The sequence below is a fragment of the Terrapene carolina genome, unplaced genomic scaffold (assembly GCF_002925995.2).
Source record: "Terrapene carolina triunguis isolate 2854851 unplaced genomic scaffold, T_m_triunguis-2.0 Scaffold84, whole genome shotgun sequence".
Lineage (NCBI taxonomy): Eukaryota > Metazoa > Chordata > Testudines > Emydidae > Terrapene > Terrapene triunguis.
The window spans coordinates 12,612,267-12,624,566 of NW_020664435.1; the positions used below are offsets into that span (position 1 = coordinate 12,612,267).

Below are 12,300 nucleotides of genomic sequence, written 5' to 3' on the forward strand. Positions count from 1 at the left end.
TAAAAACCAATAAACTCATGAAATAATATGCAGTCTGTTGATAAAGGTTGTTTTCTCATAGTCAAACTCAAAGAATTAATCTGATCTTTTAGTACACCTGGGAAAATGAGGTGTGAATTCAGCAGTGATTCCACTAGGAATTATGTAAAGCCAACTTGCTACAAAATAAGGGTAGAATTCCAATAAGGGAGTTCTTGTTGATATGAAACTAGAGTTTAACTAATGTCACCAGACACTTGATGAAAGTTACAGGCTCATATGTACAGTTTTACTGCTTCATACTCAGGTCCGTCGCATCTTACGCGCATTTAACATGAGCGAATTCAGCTTTACGCGGTCGGCAAAAACAAAAACAAAAAGAGAAAAATAATTTAAATACTGTTCCTGTAGTGCTGGCGATTCCGCTCGCCATTACACTCAATGTAATTTTGACTATATGCGGTTTTCGCTTGACGCGCTGACCGCGGAACGTAACCCCAGCGTAAGATGAGACAGACCTGTAGCTTTCCTATTTTTCCTCTGTTCAATTCCTTTTCTCTGTTTCTCTCTTCTGTAACATCTTTCCCCCTCAAGCTGCTTTGCCTTTTTCCTTCCTCTCTACTCCTGGAGTCTCTGAACCAAAATAGGACATAGTGGTGTGTGCTGGACGCTGTAGTTAACAGCTTTTGCTTTTAAAATGTACCCTCTTGACTGAGCACAGTATGATACTAAAAAGATGTAACTCTCCTCAATTGTGAGTAGAGCGCAAATGATCAAATACTATGCTCAATCAAGCAAAGACCAGTTTGATTTGAATTCGAAGATCCACCAACTTTGAAGGAGACTAAGAATGCACTTATGGAAATAGCAAAGGCAGCTGGAGCTGATGAAATCCCAGCTGGCGTGCTGAAACAAGGTGGTCCTACACTCTAAAAAGCTTTACTAGACTTATTTTCTTTCTGCTGGGAAAAAGAGGTTTTAACCCGGATTTCAAAGATGCCAAAATAGTTACAATCTACAAGCGTAAAGGGGCCAAACAGACATTGCGGCAATTATTGTGGCATTTCACTCCTCTCCATCGCTGGTAAGATCCTTGGTAAGTTGTTGCTGAAAAGGCTTCAGGTTATTGCACATGATGTACTCGCTGATTCCCAGTGTGATTTTCGTTCATGACGCAGCACTGCCAATGTGATATTTACAGGAGAAAGCTGCTAAACAACAAATGTCCCTGTACGTTGTCTTTGTCGACCTTAGTAAGAATCAAACGCTCTGCTGTCTGGTGCCTTCTTGCAAAGTTTGGCTGCCCAGACAAACTAATCAACCTTATACGCTGCTTCCATGACAATATGCAGGCCCATGTATCAGTGGGTGCTGACTCATCTGATCCCTTTCTGTAGTCCATGGGATTAAAGAGGGCTGTGAGCTTTCCCCTACATTATTTACTTTGTTCTTGGCTGGAGTACTAGAAGTTGCTGCACATACTTACCACTACAGGTGTCACTTTAACAACATGATTCATGGGCAGACTTCTAAACCTCCACCGAATCAAGGCTAAAAGCAAATCCCAGCAAAGTGAAATAAAGGATCTGTATGCAGATGACTCAGCATTTGTTGCCCTTTCTGAAAATGACCTACAACATTGGCTGAATTCCTTTGCCCATGCTTTATCCCTTTATGGCTTTTGTATTAATGTAAAGAAAACAGAAATCCTGTATCAACCATTTCCTTGCAGAAACCCATTACTTCCATCACCAACAGACATAAAATTGAACGGCTGCCAATTAAAGAATGTCAAGTCCTTCTGCTACCTAGGTAGCAGAGTTACCGACGACACCAGCATTGATAAAGAACGTTCAGCATGCTTAGAATCTACTGCCTCAGCTTTCAGTCATCTACAAAAAAGACTTTGGACAAGACGGGGGGAGGGGTCAAAGTGTCCACAAAGTGCCAAGTTTAAAATGTTGTTGTGCTCCCTTGTCTTCTATACTCGTTAGAGACTCGTCACCATATCCAAAAACTGCCTCCAATGACGACGTGATGTTGCACACTATATGATTTTAGAAAATTATGCTAATGAGTGTGAATATAATGTAATTGGAATATGCTTCATGCAAAAGGTCTCTTGTAAGGTATCATTACAAAGCTGATAAGCTACTGAATGTGTTCATCCTATTTGTATGAATGAATAATTCTTGTACCTGAAACTAGAAATATGGAATAAAACTCTGAGGCCCTATTGTAATTATGCAAAGTGTGGGCCATTAATGGTGGTTTGGAATCTTGATGACTCCCATTAACCAGGACAATTGACTGTAGATGGCTCTGTTTTACTTGTAAGTCTTCCTGTATACCTGTGTGCTGGCAAGTGGGTAATGAAGTCTTACAGTGACATGTGATCATGTCACCTGAACTGGAATCCATCTTTAACCTGGTGCTTTTCCATTTAGAAGGAGGGGTGGGAACCCAGAGAGGGACAAAGGATTCCCGCCTTATGCAAAAGATATATAAGTGGGTGGAACAGAACAAAGGGGGCAGCCATCATGAGAAATCCCCTAGCTACCACCTGAGCTGGAACAAGGGCTGTACCAGGGAAAAGGATTGTGCCCAGACTAGGAAGGCGTCCAGTCTCTGAAAAAAACTTATTGAAACATCTCTGAGGGTGAGATTTTATCTGTATTCAGTTTTCTTATTGTATTAGACATAGACTTGCGTGTTCTATTTTATTTTGCTTGGTAATTCACTTTGTTCTGTCTGTTACTACTTGGAACCACTTAAATGCTACTTTCTGTATTTAATAAAATCAGTTTTTCCTTATTAACCCAGAGTATGTATTAATTCCTGGGGGGGGGGGGTCGGGCGGGCAAACAGCTGTGCATATCTATCAGTGTTACAGCGGGCGACCAATTTATGAGTTTACCCTGTATAAGCTTTATACAGGGTAAAACGATTTATTTGGGGTTTGGACCCCATTTGGAGTTGGGCATCTGAGTGTTAAAGATAGGAACACTTCTTAAGTTGCTTTCAGTTAAGTCTGCAGCTTTGGGGCACATGGTTCAGACCCTGGATCAGTGTTGGAGCAGACTGGTATGTCTGGCTCAACAAGACAGGGTGCTGGAGTACCAAGCTGGCAGGGAAAGCAGGGGCAGTAGTAGTCTTGGCACATCAGTTGGCAGCCCCAAGGGGGTTTTTGTGATCACAGATGACACCTATGCAGCATAACGGGCAGTATAACGAGAATCAAATGGTCTGACAAAATCACCAACAATGAAGTACTATGGATGGCAGCCATGCTAAGCTTGGAAGCCATGCTAGCATGGAAGCAAATGACCTGGGTTGACCAAGTCATATGTATGGATAACAATTGACTGCCTAAGAGAGTTCTGTATAGTGAATTTAAAATAGGCAGTATGAAGTTTGGTCACTCCACTACAAGGACTGCATCAAGCAGCACATAGTCTGCCGGACTGGACTTAATGACCTGAGAGGATACGACCCATGACAGGTGAGCTTGGCACTCTGCTACCAAGGAAACAGGGCGTGCAACAGAATATCGTTGTGCCAACTCGGCCGACAGTAGGAGGGAACGTAGACACCAAGTAACCTGGCGTGTTTCCTGAACCCTACATGTGGAAACTGATTTAGTCAGTCGTACTTGAATATGAGTGACAGCCATTACTTTTTATATTTTATAGAAAACATAATTTTAAATGCTGCAGTAGCCATCAGCAAACATTAAGACATCTAAAACAGTTGCTTTTTATAACAGGGTTTACTTTTTATGCATCATGCTGTGGGCATTTTTTAGTCGTCTTCATCTAGATTGATCTCATCAATAATCTGTGCAGAAATTAAAATAGAAATAACGGTGGGTTTTTTTTAATCCAGAGGTAGAATGATCAATATTAATGACAAAAACAAAAGTCTAAGTGGGAAGCTATTTTATAACTGAATATTCAAATTTTAAAATACACAAAAAGGGGACCCAAAGAATTACTTAGTTGCCTTTTTATCACTTTTAAGATAAAAACAGAGCATGGTGAATCCAACTGAGTACTATATTGTCATAATATAAAACATTTTGTCACATTTTACACTGATAACCCTTTCTTCCTGAGGGCTTATTGCTGTTGGTAGTTGAAATAGTAGCAAGGTACAGATCACAGATTATGGCCTATTCATTGGATAAAGCACTTTGGTCAATATTTTCAAACTTGGAAGTCTAATAATAGTCATGTTCTAAGCATACATAATTGAAGTCCTAAAAGTTGCAGGTGTTCAGCACCTCTGAAAAGAAGGCCATTTATTTTAGGAGCCTAGCTTGAAAATTTTGGCACTTGATTTCGGGTCAAATCTGCACTAGTCCCTCTCATACCATCGTCCATACAAAGCAGCTGTCACTAAACCAGAGGATAGTCCACTTTTGCTCATGAAATAGTAGTTGTTTTTCCAACCCAAGTGATCAGTGAAGTCTAGGTTAATACCAGACATAAGCAGCAGAGGAAAGATATAGGAAGTACTAAAATTTCCCCCCAGCTCAAAATCTATCAAAGCAGTGGCATCTGTGACCTCCTGCCCACAGGTGCTATAGCTGAGGCCACCACACTTCACTAAGGCACAAACCTGAACATAGTATGTGCCATGGACTGTATGAAGCCCATCAAAGACACCCAAAGCATACAATTCATCAGATATAGTAGGTCTCTGGTAACTTAAATAACAACAGAGGGTGTTGGCACAAACCTGGAGCTCCCCTTTAGTTCCCCTTACAGGAACCAAAGTGAAATTGTCATACATCATCTCCCTGTAAAATATCAGAGGGGCTTCTTTGTCTTCCTTTTCTGCTACCCAGCAGTGGGCCTTTTGTTCCTTCTTATTGCAAACCTGATCATCTATGTGAAGGCTTGCAAAATTGTTGTGGGGGTATTCAATGCTCTTTCTGGGTCTTGCATTGCTCTCCAGTTGGGGTTCATGCTCTGGTGTCATCACAGAGATCTCTGCTACTATAAGTTTGCCATCATGACTTTCCATGTCATGGTAGATGAAAGACTTTAATGGCGTGTATATGCCACTACCTGTCATACCCAGTGCAGGGTGGTGGATATTAGCTGCCAAAACATTGATATTAAAAGCAGTTGCAAAAGCTTGTTGAAATTCTACAGCGGACAGGAGTGGGAGCTGGTTCATCCATGCAGTTGGATACACAACCTGCTTCACATTGTATTCCTTGACAAGGCTTACCGCAGGCTCATAGAAGAGTATATCAAAGCAAGTGAACACGCCAAACTTGCCAGCAAAAGGTGTATCAAAAAGCACATAATCAACCTCTGGAGGCGTATTGAAAGCATATTCAAAATACAGGTTTTGTTTGCGGTATCTGGCTACCAGAGTACCATTGGCGTTGAATACCACATCAGTATTAAACTGGTATCTCCCATCAGGTGGGCAGAGGGGATCATTATACTCGCAGGGCTGCTTAGCTCCTATGTTTGCCACTAGAAACATTTTGCTCCTCAGTGCCATGCAGCTCAGTTGCTGAAGAACCTGGAGAAACAGTTTAGGAATACGTAAGCATTTTACAATGTGTATGGATATGTCTTATTTTATCAAACATGGTGTATTCAAACCTCTTGAGATTATTCACTCTGCATTTGCAAAAATATTAAGATTTCAGCGTTTGTGGAAAAATTAAATACAAGTGTTTGGTGAAATTGTTGATTGATTGGGGCAGGTCCTTTCTACAGAAAAGGTACATTATTTCTGACTTGAATGTCTCATGATGTCCAAAACAATTTAGAAACACTTAAATGGGGCTTTATTCACACTATTTAGTCACTGAAAAGAAAAAACATTCCCTTACACTTTAAGGGCCTGATTTTTCAGAAATGGCCTCCAGTTTTGTGGGTGCAATTATGTCTGCAAATAATGAGGGCCAGATGAAAGCATTTCCTTGACAGTGTAACTGATTTGCAGGTGCACTCAGCTATGAGAAGCATAATTATGAGGATCTGCACCTCCAATTGCTTGCTGGTGCAATTGGCGGTTGTGTTGTGGCTCATCAGGCCCAAAATAACAGAATACTGTAAGCAACTGAAGAACACAAATCTGAACTTAGGGCAGCAGTAGAATGAACTGGTAGTTCTTAGTTTTTAATTATGGAAAAATGACAAAGCAATAAAGACTAAAACTATTACTGAGATTTTTATTTCGGCCATGAAAAGTTTTAAATAAATGCCCTTAATTTCATCTAGTTTGTTCCAAGGAAATACTTGGTATTGATGCTTGTAGGAAAAGGTTTCCTTCTAGGCTGTAAGTCTCTTATTGGACGTTTTGGGGTAAATAGATGTATCCTTACAGCTTAGTTACATTTGGATTATTTATATTAATCTTTTTTCTGAACACTAAACTTTAGTAAAATACCGGTAAAAAGTTTTACCTATTGCACTGAAGTTGTGTTGGATGACATGAGTAACATAATGGCTGGAATAGAATGAGCTACGTTTTTGGCTTGCTTTGTTCCTCTCCTTGAAGACAATAGGCCCTATTAGGCATTATCTTTAAATATAAAGATATATAATTTTATATTTAAAGATAAACATCTTTTGTTCCAATATGTGTATTTCAATGACTTCATCTCAAGTTTGTCCAGTCTGTAAGTAAAAAAAAAAAAAAAAAATTCTAGCTGCCAGCCCTGCAAACTCAACATGGGATCTGAAAGTCAAGCTAGGTTCTTTCCATCTTGCATGTATCACCAGTAATAAAGATTTTGTGGGGCAAATTACGCCCTTGGTTATACCTGTAATTCACCATGTCTTCAAATTCTGCCTCATTAACACCTGTGCAACTCTATTAATTCTTTGTGGTTGCACAATCGTAACTGAAGGCAGAATGTGGTGGTTCAATTGGAGCATAGTTAGTAATTCTGTTGCACATGCCAGAATAGAATACAGCGCATGTGCGCTAACTCATGCTCTCTCTCTGTTGTGTTGATTCCTTCAGGGCTAACGGGAGTCAAAAGCAGCTAAAACATATTTGTGTTACTCAAGTTGGCAGATACAACTCTGTATATGTACAAGAAGTGGACTAGTTGAGTGGGAAGATACTATTTTTATATTAGTTTTAAATTGATCTTTGTTTATTATAGAACCAGTTTCAAAACAATTTGAGATTCTTGTGTGAGTCAGAAAATCCACTTACCGATGTAAACTGTGGGCCAAATCCTGCTCTCTTTACCAACAGAGTAGTCCCACTGAAGTCACTGGTCAGCTTTATCTTTGGTCTAACAGCATTAATTTCAGTGGCATTATACCAAGGATTGTGGCCCATTGTGGTTACTTGTGTGAATATGATCAGCAGGTTTCAACTCTGTATTTGGTTATGCAACCAGTCATGTTAATCAAACCATCTGTTGTACACAAATCTGAGTATTCTGGAGCTATTTCTGGTGATTCTGATAATGTTCTTTAGTTTTAAAAAACAGTGGTGACGGAACACTTGATGCTACCACTGAATTGGAATGTTTAATCTAGTGTGTTAATTGCTTTCTCATTATTTATCATTTTATTGAATGTCTAGAGGGAAACTCTCGATGCATCTCTTACATATGACTATTGTTTTAGTCGGAATAAAAATCAAACCATTAATAATAACAATGTGTCCTATTAAACACAGATACCAAAGTTTCACAGTTTGCTGCTTTAGAAAGCCAGAGGCCACAGTAATACTTTTCACAAACTGTCTATGTGGAATCAGTTTTGCTTACTTAAGGCCAGATACTAATCTCAGTTACGCTGGTATAAATTCAGAATAATTCTTTAAGGTAACACAGCTACTCCAGGGTAAATGGGGAGTGACTGGGAACACAGTCCAGTCCTTATGAAATATTTTCTTGGTTACTTCTTTAAACTAGGGCTAATTACATTTTTAAGAGCTCCTTGGCTCCTGCTGTTTGTTCTCCACCTGGAGTATAAATCCTCTGTTGTTAGCTACACTTCCACAGTAGGCAATTTTAAAACCTATACCTCTGTATCACTGAACAGATGTGGCTCTCTGCATGGATTCCATTTCACAGACTGGGGACATGGAACAAACTCCAAATAAGGGTAAATGGACTCTCTAGTGAAGTTGAAGCCATGGATTCCATCTTCAGGAAATACAATGATCTGTGCCCCCTGTAAGTAAAACAAACACATATCTTGTAGCCAAAAATTACATGTGGGAAAAATGATCCAATGCGAACAAGGAAAGCAAAATGGGATCTCTTTTGGTGATGAGGTTCCATACAAACAAAAGTAAGGGTAGCTTGAGTGTGTTGGGTTGACCATAATATAGAGCGAGCATTTCTTGCCTTTTTAGGTAGCATTGTAGAAAGCATTTTAAATTATTTACTTTAAAATGCACATTAACCTATACATCAGCAGGCACCGTACATTGCGGACACAGGTCAAATTAAGTGGGGAAAAATGGCAGTGCTCATTCAAACTCTGCCCATAATGTAAGCTCCACCCATAAGTTACCAAAATAATGCACCATTCACAGTAGATTGTGCACATATTAAAAAGGTGATTGTGTGTTCTCTTGGCTCCTTGAACTTGGCTCACACTCAGGATGGTTGTGTCATGGCTCCACAGGGTGTGCCAGAGAGGACCTTTATGCAATCTTTCTAAGACCGTACCCCTTTTAGTACAAGAGCCTGGGCCTCTGTTTCTATTTAACAAAACAAACTGTTGGGAACGTCCATTCTTTTTCAAGTGCTTGCTCATGTCGATTCTACTCTAACTGTGTGTGCACCCACGTACACAGGTGTCGGAGAAGAAAGAAGTCAAGGAAAGGAGTAATGTTCTGCGGGGTGTTTTGAATGAAGATCTAGGAAAGAGAAGAGTTGTTGTCATGACACTCCTCCATTAAGAGGATTCTTTGATTAAGGGATCAGGTAGGTGCTGGATTCTTAAATAAAAATGGAAAAGAGACATTTTTCTATAATAATAGTCTTTTTTCCCCCCCAAAACTTGAGTACCTGAAGTTAAGCACCTTCGTAAGTGTCCTCATTTTCAGAGCCGCTGAAGTTAATAAGAGTTGCTGGCTGTTCAGGATCTCCAAAAACCAGGCCACTTGTTTAGGTGCCTAAATATACTTAATATATAGGTTTAGTTGTCTAACTTTAGGCATCCGAGTTTGAAAAGATTGTTCTCAATAATTAGAACTTGTTATATACAACTTAAGATGGCCACTAAGCTGTGAACATGTTTTCTGACCTGTTTGGCTGCAGCTATTACTTGCTCTTCATATATATATAGGTTTCTGCTCATCAACTCTAATGCAGAGCGTCGATCAGTCAGGGTTGCTGGGTTAGGACTCAGTATGGGTCGATGTTCGTACACAGCAGCAACATAATGTCCTTCTCTGTGAACTTCTGCTGAGGCAACTTGATAGCAGAAAAAGAAAAGAAAAACTGTACAGCAGGCTTCCAACATGACCTCTGTCCATAAATCTAGAGTGAAACAGACAAGACCAAAACATCTGAACAACAAATCATACCAGTTTAAAACTGTCACACTCTTAGCTGTGATTTATTAATAGTGACAGCTAAATTCAGACTCACAGCAATACTGGATCTAAAGGGTCCCCCCATATGTTCCTGGATAAATTTGTTGCTTCTAAAATTCACATTAATCTGTTTCAGGTGACACTTCAAATTACGGTGTTCACTTCCACTGCATTTATGTCTGCAGTAATTTCCTTGCTCAGTTTCCAACCCAACTTTCAGTGTAACTATCATTGCATTTACAGCGCTAGGTTCATGAACAAAGGAACAGATACTTCCTGAAGAATCAGACTGAGGACTTATATAATCATCCTACATGATTTTTTTTTAAAGTAGATAACATATGTATACTAAATCTCATTTGATTCAGTGAACTCTTTCATAAACTGATAGTCTGAGCTACAGTCAGCATTTTTCCTAATATTACTGTTTCTTTATTACAGGCATAAAAAGAAATATGCTGCCCATAAAAACACTACATACTTTTTTTTATCTCTATTCTTGGTATTCTCAAATAAACTGTCCTTTCTCCTGTTTCCCCCAATCGGAAAAATACAGTTTTGATGTTCTAGGTGCTAAAATATTTGCTAGTAGCAATTTGAAGGTATTACAGCAAAGTAAATAAAACCCAAATTAGTAACTTGTGACTGCGAACCACTGAGCTCATTCTTTTCTTTTATGACATCTTTATCTTCCTGTCAAACTCCCCCACCATACCGACATCAGAAGTGGAATGCAACCCAAGTGTATCTATATTCTGAGTTCTCTCAGTAACGTATGTTCTCTAGTGTGTCTATCACACCTACTGACCCCAAGGCTCGCAGGCAGCATAGCCTGGAGAAATGCACACAAGAACTGGGACTCTGGCAGAGCTGAGTTCTAATTTGAGTCTGCCACTGACTTGCAGTATGGCCTTGGGCAAGTCACTTCACCTTTCTGGCTATCTTCTCATCTATATTGTAAGGAAAACACTTAATCCTTACAGCACCCCTGTGAGGTAGGAGAGTAATTAACTAGTTAATATCTCTCCAATGCTTTTAACATGAGAAGCAGTATATGAGTCATATTTTTCTCTTCATATGTTAAACTTAATAAATACAATATGGTCTGGTTGCCATCATGTTTCTGGCATTGTTAGTGAACTTTTTTTTGAGCTTTATTGGAATGCAGGAGGGCCATTTGGACAATGGGTATTGTACAATTGATTACTGGCATCTCTTTATCATGTCTTTTCACTGGATATTCTTCAGTTCAGTGGTGAAACTTTCTACCACATTATAAACATCCCAGAACCATGGGACCCAAACCCACTGCTGAAGATAGCTGCTTCCTATCAGACACACAACTGCTAGCTGAAATAAAAGCCACCTCATTTCAAAAGAAAATTAATATGGCAAAGTCTCCAAAAGATGCTTCAGAATCCTGGGGAAGGGTGCTGCTGCCATTTCCCTAATATGCCATGAACTAGAGAGTGTAAAACCAACATTCAGTCACCAGCAATGCTTAGATTATAGCCTGTTGGGTCCAAATGTTTTCATTTATAACAAAAAGGTATTTCTCAAATCTTCATATTTTACTTTCTGATAACAATGAAGCCTGACATAGCAGTCTTTTCTATGCAGTGTAGTTGTAACTGTGTCCATCTCAGGATAGTAGAGAGACGAGGCGAGAGAGAAGACACAGAGCTCTTCTTCTGTGTGGCTTGAAACCTTGCCTTGCTCACCAACATAAGTTGGTCCAATAAAAGATGTTACCTCACTCACCTTGTCTCTCTAATAGCAATCCTTTATCAAGCCAACAAATACTTTGCACAAGCGCACAGTGTCTTTCCTCCAAGGACCACTAATGAAGTGCTAAAACTTCCAGGTTGGTTCTCAGCTTAAATCAAGCCTGAAAACTTTAAATATGAAGGGCCTAATCTTGCTCTCCCTAAGAGTTTTGCCATTCACTTCAGCAAGAGTGTGTTTGAATCCTACTACTATACTGTAAGCAACATATAAATCAGGATCATTTTACTAGAACAAAATGAGAATGCTTCTAAAAATGCATTGTTACTGGGAAAATACAGAATTGTAGTGACTTTTTTTCAAGTGACTGAAAATATAGTTTCTGATCACTTTGATTTTTTCAGCTCTGCCACAGACTTCCTGTGTAGCATTCAAAAAAGTAGAATATAATCCACTAGGCCCACTGAAGTCAAGAAGTCTTCCATTGATTAAACAAGTTTTGAATTGAGCCCCACACTTCTCTTGACTAAATTCTAATCTCATTTTCACTAGTTTAATATACAGTAACCTCCAATGGCTATAAGAATTTGATCCTCTTGTCTCAATTCCCTTTGTAACACTTTAAAAGAGTGTTGTGAAGCTAAATTCATTAATGATGAGAGCTACTGAAAAAACGGAACTGTCATTCAAATATGAAAGTAAATTTTGATTCAACCTTATTCATGGCCCTTTTATGTTGCAATTAACTTCAGTTAATAAAAATTTGAGAATTTTCTTGTTTATGGACAATTGATGAACAGGAAAAGAGCAAACTTGGTCACGTAAGTTTTGTGATTTATTTGTTCCATCTCTATTTATGTTTGTGAAGCACCTAGAGATGCTTGTGTGGAAAGCACTACAGAAGTGCATATTATTACAGAAAGATTTAATCCCTGTACATTCATGTATGTTGAACATTTGTTTTAAGAGACGCAAGACTTCATGAAGGTCCTTTTGTGAAATTACATTAAATCGCTTTTCTTCAGCAATGGTGTCAAGTATCAGGGGATAGCC

The 12,300-nt window shown here is 39.1% G+C and overlaps 1 protein-coding gene across 4 annotated transcripts in view; it reads right to left on the reverse strand.

Moving 5' to 3' along the window:
• Window positions 1-3,969: 3,969 nt before the first annotated feature.
• BTD (biotinidase) overlaps window positions 3,970-12,300 on the reverse strand; it is a 14,959-nt gene continuing 6,628 nt past the window's right edge. For all 4 annotated transcript variants that reach the window (XM_024209581.1, XM_024209580.2, XM_024209578.2 and 1 more), the window contains exons 2-4: window positions 9,231-9,466; window positions 7,998-8,147; window positions 3,970-5,520 (exon numbers count right to left, since the gene is read on the reverse strand). In XM_024209581.1, the coding sequence (XP_024065349.1) occupies window positions 4,336-5,520; window positions 7,998-8,147; window positions 9,231-9,449 (1,554 nt within the window). In that variant the 5' untranslated portion in view covers window positions 9,450-9,466 and the 3' untranslated portion in view covers window positions 3,970-4,335. The remainder of the gene's footprint in view (window positions 5,521-7,997; window positions 8,148-9,230; window positions 9,467-12,300) is intronic.